General features: G+C 30.8%; 1 protein-coding gene across 1 annotated transcript in view; it reads left to right on the top strand.

The window, feature by feature from the left end:
* Mad (mothers against decapentaplegic homolog 1) overlaps positions 1-16,674 on the top strand; it is a 41,301-nt gene extending 24,627 nt beyond the window's left edge. Inside the window, exons 6-8 of the mRNA XM_035375263.2 lie at positions 2,652-2,879; positions 5,481-5,641; positions 8,323-16,674. Of these exons, the coding sequence (XP_035231154.1) occupies positions 2,652-2,879; positions 5,481-5,641; positions 8,323-8,562 (629 nt within the window). The 3' untranslated portion in view covers positions 8,563-16,674. The remainder of the gene's footprint in view (positions 1-2,651; positions 2,880-5,480; positions 5,642-8,322) is intronic.
* The last annotated feature ends 2,913 nt before the right edge of the window (positions 16,675-19,587 follow it).

Here is a 19,587-nt window from a genome sequence, read left to right on the forward strand (position 1 = left end):
AATTTTACCTGTGTACTCCTCCAGGCCTAATTAAACTGCTTACTTTTTTTATATCGAAATTCCAACTTTAAACATAGCGTGCTGGAAAGGGTTAAAAGGAAATTTATTTGTAAGGGTTGAATCTTCAGAATTTAAATAATTTTTGTCACAACTATAACTTCGGGAATCAGTGAACCAGAGGGAAAAAAGAAAAGGAATGTTTTTTAGAAGATTTACGATAGCTTTTTGGCTAAGTAAGAAACTTAAAAATTATGAAAGTATGTGAAGATATTGTTTTTATCTGCTTAGCTTTAGCATGAAGTAATTCTTTGACATTGATTGCATGATTGTATTCTCTTCCGTTTAATATTTTTCTTAAAACATTTGGAACTATTTTAGAAGAGCCTGATGAAGTAGAATAGAATTCCAGAAATCCACAAAGCTTGGGACCAGAGGTTGTGCAGATTTTAGGATTTTGTGGATTTCAGGACAGAAAAGATAAATCATAATATTCAGACTAAAAATGCAAAATTAATAAGGCGTATTAGATACATTTAATTAAATTATTATTACATATATAAATTGATTATATTATTCATTGTATTATATATATACACAGCATCGAGGTTTGCCAATTTCCCCTCATGCAAAGATTTCCGGTTTCGGATTTCAGTGTTAGAATCACTGTTGCTGTAAAATTTCAACAGCTTTTCGTTATTTTTCCGTATATCATATCCAATCGAATCGCAATTCCATACGATTCTGCTATAAACCCAGGAGTAGCACCTGTCTCCATCTTTTGCAGAATTTGCACTTTTTGCATTATCGTCAAAGCAACGTGTTTACGTTTTTTAACGCTGCAAGCAGTAAAATCATGAGTGCATTTCTAATCTGTAACTGTATTAAAAAGGGCTAAAATTTAAAATATTCTTAATTTATCCATAAAATATCCGAATGAAAAAAAGGCAGCACTAAATATTCTTGTGAAATAACAAAGCTCAGAAAATACAACAATGTGAATCGTGAACTTGAAAGAAGAGTTGAGTGAATCGTTTGCTTTTTTACCTCGATGAAGATTAGAGGGGGAAAAAACTTTTATCATGATATGAATAATTTGGTATTTCCGTTATGACTCGTTATTATTCTGTAAGTATTTTTTCTTCGATATTTCGTACGCAATGTCGTGGTTGCCTGAATCTATAAACTGAATGTTTATATTTTGAGAGGCAATGCGGATTTCAGGTATTTGACTGTATTACCTCCCCCATATAAAAGGGTGGAGAATGAAGTTCATTTATGATAGATTGGTTTTCTTTATGAGAGACCCAAATAGCTTCTAACTAAAGGTGCTGTTTTTTACAGTTTGATACATATATAGTAAAAGTAGTTAGAAATGGCCTTATCTGAAATAGTTTTGTATGATCAAAGAGGAACAAACACTTCATGCAACTTCTGAGCTCCTTTAAAATTAGTGAGAGTGGAAATCAAGTGCTGTGTTTATAGAAAAAATCTGATGTGTACATCACATTGTCTCCTTATGTTAAATTATGCAGAATTCAGCCCTTTTTGCTGAATTTCATTTAAATTTGTTTCTTCAAATTTCGTTAGAGGTATATTTCTCATTCAATTAATTCTGTTCTCTGTTCGCGGCAAGGCAAAAATACATAAAACCTTAAAATATCTTCATTAAAAATTGAAAAATATGGGGGGGGGACCACCAAATACAGTGAAAACAAAAAAATTGCAATTAAAATTAGTTTCTACGCAAAAACAAGTAATTGAGCCAGCAGACAACAAGGCAGATTTTTTGGTGCACAAAAATGAAAGTTCAATTTTGGTCCAACTTGGGAGAAAGACACAAAGGGCAGAAGGTGAATTCATTATTCAGCTAAGTTTCAAATGTAAAAAAATATGGCTGCTATGGGTTAAAAAAAAAAAAAAAGGCTTAGCTGCACTTAACTTTTAAATTGTTGATAATTCTACAACTATTGCATGCAGATTAATTGAAAGCATAAAAATCTTAACTAAAAGAGAAGATCATTATAATTCAGGTGTGGCCATTTGCAACCAAAAAGAGAGGTGCACAACTACATGTTAAAGCAGTCGTGTGTACAAAATTTCAATGTTCTGGGACTACTTGTTTTTCAGTTACGCAAGACACATACGTAGTACAGACACCACGAAAAAGTCTCTTCTGAATCCATTTTAAATCAGTTTTATAATTCGTTTTGGGAGAAAAGAGTCCTTTATTCTGTCCTTACATACAGATGTAATACCAAAATATCGTTAAATTGCATTGGATAGTGGTTAAAATGGATATTTTCATTGAAATATGATACCCAGAATTATTCGTGATTATAGTACTTTCTTTGCTTCGTACAAGAAGGGTTGGAAGAAAAAAAATATTTTTAGATGTAAAACATTATTATCAAAGAAAGGATATACATTTTAAGAATTGTTTTATCTTCTAATTTCTTGAAATGGAAGAAGTCCGTCTTCTTTAAAATCAAAAAACATACATGGCCAGAGGAATTTTTTTTTTTTTTTTTAAATAGAAGAAAGGTTTATTTGTTGAAAACATGAAATACGTTTTATTTGAAATTTAAACCCAGTTAAACTTACTTTTTTGGAAATTGTTAATTTTTCTTTGTATGTAATTTTGTTATTTTCAGACCCTGATGTTGCCCCAGTCACTTATCAGGAGCCTCAATATTGGTGTTCCATCGCATATTACGAGTTGAATTCACGTGTCGGTGAAGTGTTCCATGCTCAGAATCATAGTATAGTAGTGGATGGTTTCACAGACCCATCTAATAACCAAAGTCGATTTTGCTTGGGACTTTTGTCTAATGTTAATAGAAATTCCACTATTGAAAACACTCGGCGACATATAGGCAAAGGTAAGTTTGGATTTTATGTGAGTTTTTGAAGTGGTGTTCTTTATTGTATTTAAAATTAAAAATGATTAAAATAGATTAAAAATGAACGCTGTGTGAAGACGATTGCTGCAGCTTTCATTGCGAGTTTCAAGTTGAAATAACTAGCAAATTTAAACCAGCTGAAATATTCATTCAACTTTTCCATATAAAGTAACATATTCAATAATGATTATTGGAGGAGTTAAAACAGCATAATATTCGTAAATTTGGCAGAACTAGTTTCAGAGGTTTAAATATAGAACTTCTTTAGGTGAAATTTGCTTTTCTACAGCTTTAAGAAGGTTCTGTGTTAAAACCTTCAAAATTAGTCCTGCAAATTTACAAAAATTATACTAACTCTTATAGCTTTAACTCCTACAATAATACATTTAGCTGTTAGAATATTAGACATGTAGCTTGCTCGTTGCTCTTTTGATAATTTTTGCTTTCTGCTTAAAAACAAATTATCCCTTCCTTCGTGAAAAAATTTTGCTTGCCTTTATTATTATGAAGAATCTTTGAAATATGTGCATGTATCTTGGTGTAAAAATTCGTGTAATGCTTACATCTGCTTTTCCATTAGACTAATATTTTGTGCCAAACCGTTTCCAGATATGAAATTCGTGCAGGGTTCAGATACGAAGGCAAGGCAAAAATTGTCTACACTTTCCTCATAACTTTTCTTACGTAGCGCACTTTGTCTTTGACCTTGCATATTTTATTGTTATACTCTTGTGGTAATGCTGTGAAAGTTTTATCTTAATTCCTCCATTTTTCTTCCTTCTGTTGAAGATATATCATGGCTGCTGCATTAGAAATTTGCACCATAGAGGAACAACGAGCAGTGATCCGATTCCTGTGGTCGGACGGTGTCAAAGGGTCAGACTATCATTGCAATATGGGAGAAGTGCACCTTCACATAAAACTGTGTTTTCACAAAGTGTTGACAGACCCTAACGTGAGTGAGCTTGCAGTAAGCTTTCTTGGTACCCACCGTGCAAAGACTTTATGAAAACCGAGCTCATCATGGATGATTTGATGGGCAGAGCCATGACTGATGCTCAAAGCAGATACCTCATCGATAGTGATTCGCTTATTCATGTCAGACCCTTTGCATCCTCTGACCAGACGAAGAGGATCACTGCTCGTTTTTCCTCTTTGGTGCAAACTTCTAATGGAGCAGCCATGATATATCTGCAACCAAAGGAAGAAAAATAGAGGAATTAAGATCAAGCTTTCACAGCATTATCGCAACAGTATACCAATAAAATATCTGAGGACAGAAGACGTGTGCTATGTAAGAAAAGTTATGACAAAGTGTAACTAATTTTTGGCTTGCCTAGGGATAAATTTTTTATAATGCTAACATCTGCTTCTGTATTAGATTGTAAGATATTGTGCCAAATCGTGCTGAAATATGAAATTCTTGCGATGATGTTCAGGTATGAAGTTTTTATTATCTGCCTCTGTAAGTAGGTTATCGGATTTTATGCCAACTTGTGTTCACAGATTGAGTGTCATGCTCAAGGTTAGAGTTCCTGCCACCCAGTCGGTATGGTTTTTCAGGGAAGCTGACTGCGATGCCGAAGGGCCTGGGTTCGAATCCCGGAGAAGGCATGGTTGTAACTGTCTGTGCCTTCATAGGAAAGGCAATGGTGGCCCTCCTATTAGGTGCCTCCATAATAAAGAGACCACCACATCCGACCGTGTGTAGATTAATGGACTGGGTTACATTTGTAATTGTTCACAATCTGCCATTGGAAAAGAAAAAAAAGGTTAGATTTCATGTTCATTCGTAGTTTTAGTATGTGTACATGAACTGAATTTTTTATTCATTCTTAAATCTAAAATATGTTGACTGATAGTAGAAGAAAAATTCTTAAAATTGTCAGTTAAGTAATAACTATGAGACTTTGTGCTCTAATAATGTATAGTAAATTCATTCATTAGATTAGTTCATTTGATTTTAAATAAAATTTCTGCAGTGAAAAACAGAACTGTTAGTCCAAAACTAAAAATATGAAATTATGCCTTATAGGATCTGGTTTTCTTTGGGAGCATGCAATTAGACCAGGGGTTCTCAACCGATGGTATGGAAAGAAGCAAAATATTTTTAACTATTAATTTCAAAAATTAAAACCCCAACATCCTGATTTGAGTTTTTTCTCTTGCATTCTTAAATTTATGCGATCTGAGCTTTGTTCAAGAGTGTGGTGGCTGTAGTAATCACGCTAAAGGTTTTTTTTTTTTTTTTTTTTTTTTTTTTTTTTTTTTTTTTTAAGATGGTATGCGTTAGTCAAAAGGTTGAGAACCTCTGAAAGACAACTAGTGACTCTTCACATAAGACTAATTACCATTTTTCAAATCCCCCCTGTGATTTCATGGTCAATTCATTTTTATATCATCAGTGGAGGGAAATAGTATAAAAGATTCATCATGATTGCAGCTGTAGCATTATATTAATTAGTAATCCTGGGTTTCTTGGGACTTCATTTTGAAAGTGTAATAAAATGTGACTATTTTGATGTAAAATAGAATTTTTGCTTGTTTTATATACTGTTAAATATTGACTGATATTAACAGGTATCCATCTTTATTATGTTGGAGGAGAAGTCTATGCAGAATGCCTTAGTGATAGTGCCATTTTTGTACAAAGTCGAAACTGTAATCATTCTCATGGCTTTCATCCCACCACTGTTTGTAAAATACCACCTGGATGTAGTTTAAAAATATTCAACAATCAAGTGAGTTATTTATATTTGATTGAAAGATTTTTTATGTTAAATATTTAACTAGAAAACGTACAGGTTTAAAATGTAAGTTAAAATACTAAATTAAAGATATGTTATATATATTCTGTACTGAATGAAAATAGCAATTAGCTCTTAGCCAAGAATTTGTAAAATTTGCAGCAGGATAATAATATAAAGATATTTTTATTTTATGCTTTTGCAGAAATTTTGCTTACTCACTCTGAATACCCACTTACTATTTAATACAAACTATAATGTAAAATTCATTATACTAATTAAGTCATCTATGAGCCAACTGAATTAGTCACATTCTGAACTATGTGAAGTTAAATCTGAGTATCTAGAAAATCTAGGAATATGTCATTTGAATAAAAATTAGTGAAATTTCATAACTTTTGTAATAAGAATGAATTAAAAGGAAATAAACATTACTTTAAAAATTGATTCATTATACTTCCTTCCCACCAAAAAGTCACTTTCTAGTAAACTTAAAATCAAAACTGTTTTTAAAATTTTATTGCTATAAATGAATTTTGTGAGTAGAAATAAAAATACTGGGAATATCTGATGCCAAATCTGTGTTGTCTAACAGTAAATGAAAATGTCAGAGGTAAGATATAGTCTCTAAATTCAGTAAAATGCTTCCAAGTATCATATATAACCATGTTAACTGATTAAAGAAATCCATGTGTGTTAAAATTATCCCGGAGAAATATATAAAATAATTGTGAATACAGTTAGTGAGATTTTGATAATTATTATGAAAGTTATTTACATGCATGTCTGTGTACAGATGATTGATTAATGTATAATATTAATTCTTAGATTGTGAAAGCTGCTTGATGTTTTAAAGTTTTCCTAATTATGTTGCACAAACACTTGCTGATTGTACTTAAAATGTCATCAAAATAAATTATAACTTTTGGGGTTTTGCACAGCTATTTGCTTTTAGAGTATTTTATCGCTTTCCTTCTCACCCATTTCTCTCTGCTTCTGTAACCATAGGAAATTCGCTGTAGTGTAGCTTTTCTTTTGACAGTTTAAAGTTCCATATGGCATTACAGTGTTTTTATTGTATAAATATAGTGATGTTCATATTTTTCCATTGCTATGCTTATTGTCACGTAAACCTTCATTATTTTTATATATTATTTCATATTTTTTATATATAAAAATAATAAGAATATGCTAGATTTGTCAAGTCTTGCAACTTTTGAAAATATCAAATGAAATGTGTAGAGATTTTGTAAAATTACGTATAATGTTTCTAGGTTTCATAAATAGTCCTATTTACTGATTGTGAAAGGATTGATTTTGTATTAGTCGTGTTTTTTTTTAAATCTAGCTTATGTATAGCTTTAAATTTTAAACCTGAATTTTAACTATTGGTATATGAAGTGAATATAAATAACTGAAATTATTGTCTCGTAATATTCTTGGAATACCTATCAGTCATGTTCTAGATGCATATGGAGCAGAATCTGTCAAAGGGCTATTGGCAGTACTGTATCTCATTCATAGTTAAACATCGCATGTACAGGGGTTGGACAAAAATATGGAAACACCTTTAAAAAAACATGTTTCTTTGCTTAATATGGTGTAGAAAACCTGTTGGCATCCAAAACAGCTTGTAGTCTTCTCGGAATGGATAAATACAGTTCCTGTATGTTTGCCAAGGGAATATTATACCATTCTTCCTGCAAAACGGTGGTAATTTCAGGTAACGATGTTGGCGGTGGATAACGAGAACGCACTTTCCGTTCCAATGTAGACCACAAAGGTTCGATAATATTCAGGTCTGGTGACTGTGGTGGCCAGGGGAGATGGAACAACTCATCTTCGTGCTCAGAAAACCAGTCCTGGACAATGTGAGCTGTGGGAACAGGGTCTTTGTCGTCTTGAAAGACACCATCACCATCGGGGAACAAAGTTTGTACCATGGGATGAATTTGATCGGCCAAAATGTTCACATAAGTCTTGGCAGTCATGTGCCCTGACAGTTATCATGGGGTTAGCAAAGAACCACGATATGGCTGCCCAAACCATAACAGAACCCCCGCCATGTTTCACTCTTGGCAGCAAGCAGTCTGTATTATAGGCTTGAGATGGCGTTCTTCAGACGTAAACTCGGCCAGAAGTGGGAAACAATGTGAAAAAAAGACTCGTCAGACCATATTACCAGAAGGAAACATTTGTTTAGAAATCAGCAATTTTTTTTTCCCCCTGTTTGTTTGTTTATTCCAGCAATAGAAATTTAAAGAAATCTAAATTAAGAAAAAGGTAAAAGTACTGAGTATCAGGCAGTGGCCATTTTAAATAATCAAAAAATATTCTTCTATCACATGTATATATCCAATATTGATAAGTTTAAAAAATTAAATTAATAAAGATTTAGTTTACAAAAAAATTATGAAATTCAAAGTATGATTTTGAGAATTGTTCATTTTCAGTTTCAGCAGATCCTTGTTCATATTTCAGAGTGCCAAATTAGTGTTTTTGAAATATTCATCTTAAAATATTATGAAATTCATTTTTTCATTATGCTTCAGAAATATTTAGATATGGTTTTTTTTAAAATTTTTTATAGATTTGAAAAATGGTTTAAATAATTGGAATTTGAACAGTTTTATAAATTTATTTCTCCCCTTAATTTAATTTTCTCCATATTTTAGGAATTTGCTCATCTTTTGACTGAAGCTGTTAATCATGGCTTTGAAGCCGTTTATGAACTTACCAAAATGTGCACAATTCGTACTAGCTTTGTGAAAGGATGGGGAGCAGAGTACCATCGGCAAGATGTGACATCTACACCTTGCTGGATTGAAATTCATCTCCATGGTCCTCTGCAGTGGTTAGATAAAGTTCTCACTCAGATGGGCTCACCACATAACCCCATATCATCTGTATCATGACATGACTTCAGATCATTTATCTGCATTTTATGTGCAGAATATCAGCTCCTGATATATTTTTGCTTTTACATAAATCACTACACTTTTAGAACTAAAGAAAAGTCATTTCAAGGAAGATGAACGTCATACAGTGCTCATATTTTGTTGACTGTTGAACTGTGTTCAATGTGATTTCTCCTTTTATACCATATTTTCATTCTGTACTATGAAAGTATCAGTGACAAAGTTAGTTTTACTGCATATAAATCATCCACCTTAAAAATTGCATTTAAGAAAATTTCTTCAGTGACTAATAAATACAGGATTTCTCCTACTTAATACAAATTAATGCTTTTAAATTTCTGTGGCTATAAAATTACAAGTTTGATTTCAGTTGTCATTCATATGTGCTGTATATGATGATATAGCAAATTATCTTTAATATATGAATATCAAATTGATATATTAGATTAATATTTTCTGCCAAGAATTTGATTTGAGAATGATTTTGCATAATGAATAAAAAATATTTTAATAAACTAAACTCGCTCATAATTTTATTGAAGGAATGGACAAAGCATAGTATTTGTGTTTTTGAGATTAACTGTGTAATTATATATTGGTATCAGTGTATTTGGACTGTACATGGTAGTATAAATGTTTGGAAGAAAGTTTTCATAGTTTTATGTTATCTCTTGTATTATATGTCATCTTTATTTTTTTTTCCTTTTTATCATGTGCTTTTTTTTTATTGTGAGCAGTTAATATTTTAGGCTTATGGTTTTTAATACAATTTTGTATTCACGTATATGCTGACCATAAATTTAACAAAAATTGAGATTATTAAAAGTTCAGTTGAAGATATTTTTATCATGTGAATCTTATTTGAAAAGTATGTTTTGATCTAAAAATTATGCCTAAAAATAATAAACTTTTGGTTAGTAATTGCACACCTGCCAGCTTTACACATCCCAAAAACTTCGAGATTTTCACTCTTTTTTTTTTTTTTTTTTTTTTTTTTTTTTTTTTTTTTGACTCCATTACACAAGTTTTTACACTCATGGCTTATTTCAGTTATCTAACCTAACCAGAACAAGCCCATAAATTATATCATCTGTCTGTGGCATGGGCCTCAAGCACTGTATATTTGACCGTGTGACTTTGACCAGCTCCGCCTAATTTTGATCAAGATAACCTAGGGGGTAGTAGGTCCGAGGATCTCGTGGTTTTCTTCTTTTTTCCACCAAACCACTCAAGTCATCCGTCTACTTCAAATATCCCCATGCCGCACAAACTTTATGCCTTCTCGGGACCCTGGAACCTGAACCCAGTGAATAATACTGTAGTCAGGAGCAGTAGATACTATACAGATTTAAGCCTATGTAATTATTTAATACTGCTTTGAGCAAAAATTTGACAAAAAAATTAGTTTTTTCATCGTTTCCTTTCATAAAAGTTCAAAAATAACTTCAGGGGAGATTGGATATCCATTTAACTGAGTTTATTTTATAATGTATAATTATTGCCCAGAACTGTGTCTTGAGTTCTTTTATCGTTTTAGCTAGATGCTAGTAATCCTTAAATTACACTAGCTAAAGAAAATGAACTTTTGATGCAGGTATATATTTCACTATTTTTTAAGAAACTTCCAATTCTATGTTTTAAAAGTTGTCCATAATTTTTCGCAGATTTTCAAAATGTTTTTATATTTGCTTAACGAAAATACAGCATTAGAACAGAAAATAAATTATTAATGATGATTATTATGTAATTATGGGATATTTTTACAAAATTTTGCACATTTGATTTTTATCATAAATGACATGTGTATGCCTTTTAAAACCTGTTACATATTGGAAACATAATTGAACTTGAACCATTCTTTATTTGAAATTTTACCTATATACATTTATTCAAGTTGGTAGGTATGTAATTGCAATTTCTTGACTGTGTTAGCCTGTTGGACTTAACTTTGAAGAGCTATATTAAGACAGCATTTATCCACTCAATTTATATAATTACTTATTTTGTTGTTTACTTTAATAATTTCCCATTCATCAGGATAATAGTTATATCGTTAAAGACTATAAGAAAATGAAATATTTTAAATAACAAAAATTAATCTGTACTTAACATAAAGATACCAAATAAAAGCAGTCATATTGTTTAGAGGGTTAATATGGAATTTCTTGAATTTTATGTTTTTCATTTTTGTAATTTTTATTTAAAATTATCTTCCATTAATAACATAGTATGCAATTTCTGTCATTATGAACAGGGTATAATTTAAACATGATCAGGACTGTTTATACACCAGTGTATCTATGGAGTGATAATTTATATATTACAAAAATGACTTAACAGATTGCCATTTGCAAGTCAGTAAATTACATGTTAGAAATCAGATTGCCTGTTGTTTGACTTGTCTAGATAAAGCAATATTTTTATCAATCATTGTTTTATAAAGTGTCATTTTTAAATGTGAATGTCTCGCACATATACTGTGCTTTAATTTTTGTTGATTTTTTATGCATGCAGTAGGTTTTCATTTTTCGTCATACACAACTAGTTCATTTAATTTAAAATTATTTATTTTCTTATAACATTTAGTATGAGGTGTCATGCAAATTTCAAAACTGAACTACAAAAGTCTGAAATAAGCTAGTAATAAAGCTGTTATTTTGGAGATGGGGTGTAGAGTGATTCTTTAAAAATAATGATTTTGGATTTGATATGTGAAATGATTCAGATACCTTTATTTGAGCATTAAGCAGTCAGCTTTTGGTATGATAATTGTGTCAAAGTTACATAACATATTTCATTGGCTGTGCATGTAAATTTCTCACACTGAAATCAGTTTTAAAGTTAATTCTTCACTTTATAGCTCTACTGTAATAATAAAGTTGTTTGCAACCTTTGCTTTCAGTTAGTAAGCTTTTTTTATATTGTTATAATCAAATATAATTAGAAAGCAGTGCTGTTTAGTTAACTTGATAATAAGTACTGAATTGTTATATGAAGTAATTTTTAATGTAATTCATTCTAAATATTTAACTTTTATATAGCATAGTTTTTTCACAGTTTGTGTAATTGAACTGTAATACTAAATTTTAAGTACTATTTATATTTGAATTGCATAAAAATTATATAATGTGCATCATTTGTAATAAGTAATAAAAACTATGCAACTTTCTTAAGACTGGTTTTAAAATTGCACTGCTGTTAAGTGTTTTAGCTGGGATATTTTCAGCTTGCTCTGCATGATCTGATATGACACAGAGAATCTCTTATTTACCAAACATTAACCCATTTTTGTCATTTAAGGAAGCCAGTGCTGTTATTTTTATGAACCACATAAATTTTCTCTGGTACACGTAAAATTGTATATCTTACATTCTGAGATTCAGGTTCAGGAAAATAGCACTTAAACCAAACCAAATGAATTTTTTGGTTCCTAATAGAATCTCTTTAAATGGTGACTGTCTTTTGGTGCGTTCAAATTCTTAATTGAGAATATGAATGTAATGTTTAATTAACCTAAAACGAATTTCCCCCCATAATGTATTCTGACAAGAGTTATTGTATATAAATTGTTACATATTATGATTGTATTTTCATATTTACTCTGTTCTGTGGCTTGCATTGTGAAATATCTGCTAATTAGCTATTTGCATATATTTGTAATTCAACTATTTTGTTTTTCACTGGGAAATCAAACTTGTTTTGTATTGGCAGATTTCATGTTTGCTGTATTTATTCTATTTTAAATAATGAATGATTTCTCATAAGTTTACAAAAACTGCATTTTACTGAGGAAAGAGTTAATATTGCTGTAATTTTCTTTAAAAATATCTATAACTTGGTAAAAGTTAGTTTGCAACTGGTTAAAGTAGCATGTAAAAAAAAGTGCTTGTTTAAATCAGTCACATCTGGGACTATTATAATAAGCTTTGTTTTATAAGGATTATATTTTCTGATCCTTAATTATGCTTGCTATGATTTTTGAAAAATTCAGTGATTCCACTTGCATAGTTTTCCAGTGTAAGGAGTTTCATATAATTACTAAATTTCCTATATTTAAAGGAATAAGGGTGAATTGTAGAAACATCTAGATAATATAGTATATTTGTTTCTTTTCTTCACTTCAATGAAATAAAGAATGTTAATATTCCACAGCTGTTGTTCAAAATATAGGGTTTATTTTTTTTTCCCCGCTATTAATTTTTTAAAGTTAAGGTGATAAGCTTCTTTTTGAATTTACTACCCCTATATAACCTGAATATTTAATTTTAGCAAAATTGCAGTGTCATTTATAATTACAAAAATTAATATATTGACAAATTTCAAGGAATTTACGTATACAGAAATTGTGCAAAGTAGGTTTCATTTTGTTTCTGAATTTGATAAAATTACTCAAGTCAGATTTAATAAAGTTAATGTATTTATTGATTATTTAAGGAAATATAAATATTAATCTTGTTTTCTGTAGGATTTCCAGAGAGATCAGTTTCTGTACAGATATTTGTTCCTTGTTTCTGTTATGTGTTGGAATTCTGTCCTAAATGATAGTAGATTTTGTACTGTTATCATAAATGTTATGTTCAAACTTTGACTTGCTGTGTTCAGCGTATTTGTAAATTATATGTACAAAAAAAAAACCTCCCATTTATCATTTGAATTAACTTTGTTACATTGTTTTGTATCTATGAAAGCAGTGATTGTTTTATTCTTTTATAAGTGAGATAGATTTTAGTTGCTTTCAAAATGTTGCCATATTTTACGTCTCTGGACTGCATTAGCCTTGTCTTAGGACTTTGCTCAAGAAAGCTTGGAAGTACTGACTGAATTTCATGCATGTAATGTAAAAATGATACATAATCCCTTTTTTTATTATTAATTTTAAAACTTTTTTCATTAAACTGTAATGTGCGATTAAAAGAGTAAAATTTTAAATTTTTTGCTGTATGAACATTAATTAGATATGAATGAATATTAACATAAAATCCTGGAAGTACTGTAAGCTACTGTGTTAATAATTTAAACAGTACTGCTCTGTATCATTTTAAAATGTTAAGTTTACAGTTATTCCAGTTTTTATTTGAACAGACCTGAAATTACAATTTTAATTTGTTCCTGTGTGTTATGAATTTTTGTTACTAAAGTATTTTATTTTTAAATAATATATATACTTTCTTAAGTGTATTATTGATTTCCCCCCATAATGAATGAAAGTTATTTGTCTCCAGATTCAGATGCATGTTATTCAAGGTATTATGAAGCATGATGAAGTCAGAATTATTTATTTGCATGACTTCAATTTGTTTTGCACTTGGCGATTAGCAAAAGGAGCCACATATTTCCAAGAACTTCATGAAAGTAGTAGATAAGATTCTAAATGAAGGGTTTATTATCTGAAATAATGATTTGTGTATTTCTAATCATAGCTAAATTAAAAATAAAACCTTATTATGCATGATGTACTTCAAAATGTCATTTAAATATTCACATATTGGAATTTTTTAGTGGAGATTATGGAGTGCAGATTTCAATTTATACATCAATGTCGGATATATGCTTTCTTGTAAATGTGGTTTCGTACTACTTAATGTTTTTACTAGGAGATAGGGTAAAAGTGAAATTGTTGCTGAGATTTGTGATACAGAGCTTTTGGTAAATGAATTTTTGAGAAAAACTGAGCTCTAAGAAAATGTGATAATTTTTTGATGAACTGTGTAACAACTGTCATGTTTTACCTGAGCATTGTAGATGGTGCTTATTCATTTGTACGTGAGTACATGAAGAATTTTAGTTTTAAACTACGGAACCAGATCCAGTGTATCCTGAATATTCATCCTTCGCATAAATTCATATATAATTTCTGCATTTGCCATAAATTATATGTAAAAAAATTAGGAGCTCTATGTTTTCTCATATTTTTTAATAATTTAGCATTTTGTGTGTCCCACTTTTAAGACTGTTAAAAAAGCCATTAAAATTTTAATTTGTACTTCAGTGTTAATTTTCTACAAAATCAGTTGTGCAGTTAATTTTGAGTGAAAAAAAAATAAGACTATTTTGATGTTTAAGAAGATTTGGAAATATATATATGTAATCATAGCTGCCAATTCTAATTTTTCAACACATCTGCAAGTAGATTACCAAATATCCCGGTTTTTAATTTTTTAGCTTTTACTAGGGAAAACTACTTTAAAGAAACTGTTTCCCCACAATAAATAAAATTTATTAAATGAAATTCTACAAATTCTATTCCTCCACTGCTAGTGAATTTCAGAATAAAATTTCCCATTAAATTTTGTTTTTATCACATTTTGTGAAATTTTTTTATATTAAATTTTTTTTACTGTAATTTCATTTTATATAAATCGTCATAATCTGCTGTAGACACTTGTATGAAGCATCAAGCAATGTTTAATCAGTTAATATATGTACTTGATTTTGTTTCACTTCACTATATGATTAGGGCCCGATTTAGCCTAACTGGGGCCCGGGACAAAATCTGTTTTGGGGCCCCCCTTCTGCTTCACTACTTCAGTAATGAACAAGAGAACTTTTTCGAGATATATAAATTTTTATAATAAACTTCCTATTCGATGTGGGGGTGCCGGGGCAACTGCCCCGTATGTCCCTGCTTTAGTCAGGTTCTGTATATGGTACATTATAAAGTTTATAAACAAATAAATATACAAATTATTCATTTTATTTTTATCTTTTAAAGTACTTTAATAAATAAAAGCTTTCTTTCTGTACTCGGGATTTTTCTCAGGATAAAAGTGTAAGGAAATTGTTTAAAATAAGTCAAAGAAGATAAAATTTGAAATATAAATGTTTTTTACAATCATATTCATGTTATTAATAGCACAGTAACCTGAATCATGTATTATAAATTTAAATACATTTGGAGTTTCTTTGAAACACCCAGTTTTAAAACCTGATTTTTCAGATTTCAGGATTGGCAGCTATGATATGTATAATGATTTATATTTTAGGAGAAATTTAATTACAGTTATGTAAAGCTTTTAGTTATGCATTATGTAGCAGCAAATGATGGTATAATTTTTGAACCCAAGTTTTTTTATTTAGTTATAAGACTTCTGCTGATTACAGATGGACTTCGATGTTTCTTAATTCTTTTGCATTACATTTCAATTCTTAATATTTTCATTGATAAATACACACCTTTCAGCTTAGTAAACTTTAAAATAAATTTAAAATGTATTTAAATTTATACATGTGAGAGTTGAATGAAATTGCCATTCCCCCCTCAATCTGAAATTTGTGGACATTTTATTGCAACTGTAAGGATGTTGTTTCTATATTTGCAAAATGCATAACTGGCAACAGAGTAGGAAATTTTTTAATCTTGGGATAATTTTCCCTGCCTGCTGTTGGTGCTTATATTTTTACGCAGATAATTTTTTAGCCCTTGGCAGGGAACACATTGTAAAAAAAAAGAAGAGTGAAATGCTTAGATCTAATATTTTTATGAAGAGTTATCTCTATTTTTGTTGCTAAGCTGCTTTTAACATTGCTGCTACAATAGATTTTATATTGCTTATTGTAAATGAATTTTTATCAAAATGTAAGAGGCTTGACTATATTTTTACTGTGAAGTGTTTCTTTTAAATGTGATATTGCATGTATTTTTTCATAATGTATGTTAACTCTTATATTCGTAATGTAAATGTAATACTAAACTTCATTTCATTTGCCAAATTATTAAAATGTTAAGTTGAATGTATAATTAATATTCTTGATTGTGATGTAATAACTTAATTTATACTGTGTAGCTGATTCGATTGCATTAAAAAAGATAAGGATCAAATAAACTGCTTTAGTTATCCACTTTGATTTCATTCTAACTGCCATCTAAAGTCATATTAGTTTCAGAATAATTACTTTGGTAGGCAGTAGTGTTTTGACTGTAATAATCGTGAAATGTGTATTGCTACTTAAAACTTGAAAAAGTTACTACAGTGTCATATTTATTCATGAATGTAAAAGTTATTATGTATGTGCAATACAATATTCATATGTGTTCCATATTTGTTCTCTCCTATTCTCAAGCACGCTGTAATCCTTTATACTGCTAATAAAATTTTATATGACAAACTATTTTTGTATAATTGTTGGATTAAACAATTAAAAAATATCTAACTTTCATTTTAAAATTTTTCAAAATGTATTTTAATATTTAATTGTAATAATTCATTCTACATAGAAAGGGGGGAGTCGTGTCTGAATAGTTACTAAAGTTGTGAAATAGTTGCAGTTTCTATATCTGGTGGTTTTCATATGTATAATGTAAATACAGGGGTTGGGCATAAGTATAGGAACACCTTGTAAAATGCATGTTTGAACTGAAATGTTTATTCTTGCAAAGCTGTTAGTGGCACTGATGTGATTACTCACTAACACCGCCTGAGTATGTTGCAAGTGCCATTCGTTATTGAGACAGTGTTCTGTGCAAGTCAAAGCTACATGAATTCGAACATGGGCAAATTGTTTGGGCTCGTATGGTTGGTCTTCGGTAACCAAAGTAGCTGAAGTGTTTCGTGTTTTAAGAGGCGCAGTAACTTAAATTTTTGGCTTCTACAGGAAGATCACATCTGCTAAATCACAGGACAGATAAAAATGTACGTTGAGTGATTGTGAAAGACCATCATTAAAGAGGATTGTGATGAAAATTAAGAGGACTACAACCACAAAGTCCACCACCACTGAATTGAACGTCATGCTCGCAAACCCTGTCAGCACCAAAACAGAAGAGAGCTCCACAGATAGGGTATTTTTTGGATGAACTGCAAGTCAAAAGTCACTCAGCAGTGATCAAAATACCTGTAAAAAGAGTAAATTTTATGCTGAAGTCATAAAACCTGGACTGTAGAGCAATGAAAGACTGTTATTTGATAATATAAGTCTTGCTTTTCACTGTATCTGACTTCTGGGCTAGTTTGTCTGGCAAATGCCATATTGAGTGTCTGATAGGAACTGTTTGTTGCAGAGAGGAAAACATGGCTGGCCTTCGGTCATGGTTTTGGGCAGCCGTATAATGGTATTCTATGGGACTCATTATTACGGCCAAGGATTATGTGACCATTTTGACTGATCATGTCCATCCCATGGTACAAATTTTGTTTCGCAGTGGTGATGCTGTATTCCAAGATGACGGAGCTCTTGTTCACTCAGCTCACATCATCCAGGACTGGTTTTCTGAGCACGAGGATGAACTGTCACATTTACCATACCATGTTATTTTGGAGGGAAATCTGCAAAAGCACTGTCCACCGCCATTATTGGTAACTGATCTCGCCAGCATTTTACAGGAAGAATGGTGCAATTTTCCCTTGCAAAGCATACAAGACCACTCCCAGAAGACTTCAAGCTGTTTTTGAATATTAACGGTTTTCCTACACTGTCTTAGTCATAGCAATGTTTTTATTTTGGCATTTACACATTTTTGTCTAATGCGTGTACACGGCAGTTTCCTCAAGTCAATTAAGTTGTTTCCATATCTAGTTATCTTTGTGAATTTGACCACAATCAACTAATTTAAACATTTCTTTGCTTTTGTATTTTAAAGAAAGAACAAATAAATTAGATATAGAATGAGAAAAGCTGTTTTTCTACAATAAAGTTAATGTGAAATTCACATTAAGAGGCTTTATAAAATTAATTCTAAAGGTTAAAAACTGGAAAACAGTTTGCAAAAGCAGAGATGACTGGAGAAGGCCAATGCAGAAGAAAATGTATTTCTGATATACAGTGTAATAGGTGTGCAATTAAGCTATAATTTGAAATAAAAATATCCGGTTGTAACAAAAATTTCTTGGCACTGTAAATAATCGTATTTTGTCAAATTATTTTTGGCATTTGAAGGAAAAAAATGTTCTTTAGAACATTTTGTTGTGAAGAAACACTGTTTTGCAGCAAATCTAATTTTAAATAACCCAGTTTTGCCATTTTTATGTTACCGCTGAGACTCATTGATATTAGATTTTTGGGGCTGTGTCATAATTTTGTTCAATAAAAAAGAATGGTGTGACAAACATAAAAAAGGGGGCTGCTAAAGGTATTAAAGCTGTAATAATATAACCTGCATTAGGTGTTTGCCTGACAATCATGTCAAGTGATAAGAATCTGTTTACTACATAAAAGCCAAATGACTGAAATATTTGCATTTTTAAAATTAAAAATTCAAATTATCTTGAAAACACCTGGGGTGTTTTTTTTAATCAAAATTAAAGAGTAATATATAAAACCATCTATTTATTACCGAAATAAACGACAATTAAGCTTGATAAGTTGGAGTTCAGAGTCTGTTCGCACATTTTTTATACGATTTGCACTGTATTTACAGAAATATTTTACCTAAAATTTTTGTGTAATAAATGTTCTATTTGATAACTCTTATTCTTCACTACCTATCTACAACATGATTTCCAAGACAAAAAACACCTTTTGTAGTACTGCAAAAGGTATTTTATCCCATTCCTCTTGAACAACTTGAAAGTCCAAGGAGGGCTGTTAGTCGACTTCTGGACAATCCCCTTTTTTAACCCTTTGACTACTAATTTGAAGTGCTTCTCGACGTTTCCTGTGAGCGGCGCGCTGCCGCATAATGTCTGACCAAATAAAGGACTTTTTTTCCACGTTGCTAAGCAACGAACGAAGCGTGAGCTTTCTGCGAATATTGGACATTTACGATAAAAATAATTGCCGAACATGCATATGAGACAACAGTAAACGGCCAACGCCTTCGCCGAGCGCTCATTTGCGACGGATGCACATATACGACCATGGTCCACACCGATGGTTTTTGCTGGACATATATATGCGCTCATAGCAGTCAAAGGATAGTAAGCACCTAACCCAGTTATTCCGTTGATGGCGAAAAGAAAGTCAAAAGGTGAAAAGTCCCAAACCACAAAAATCCGTAGATACATCAGGAGATTCAGTGGATCTAGGATATATCAGAAGTGAGTATGGCCTTGTAATTTGCCATTATATGGGAGGGAAAAAAAATGC

This window comes from Stegodyphus dumicola, chromosome 2 (assembly GCF_044657685.1).
Source record: "Stegodyphus dumicola isolate Sdum_Otavi_A_Nest chromosome 2, ASM4465768v1".
NCBI lineage: Eukaryota > Metazoa > Arthropoda > Arachnida > Araneae > Eresidae > Stegodyphus > Stegodyphus dumicola.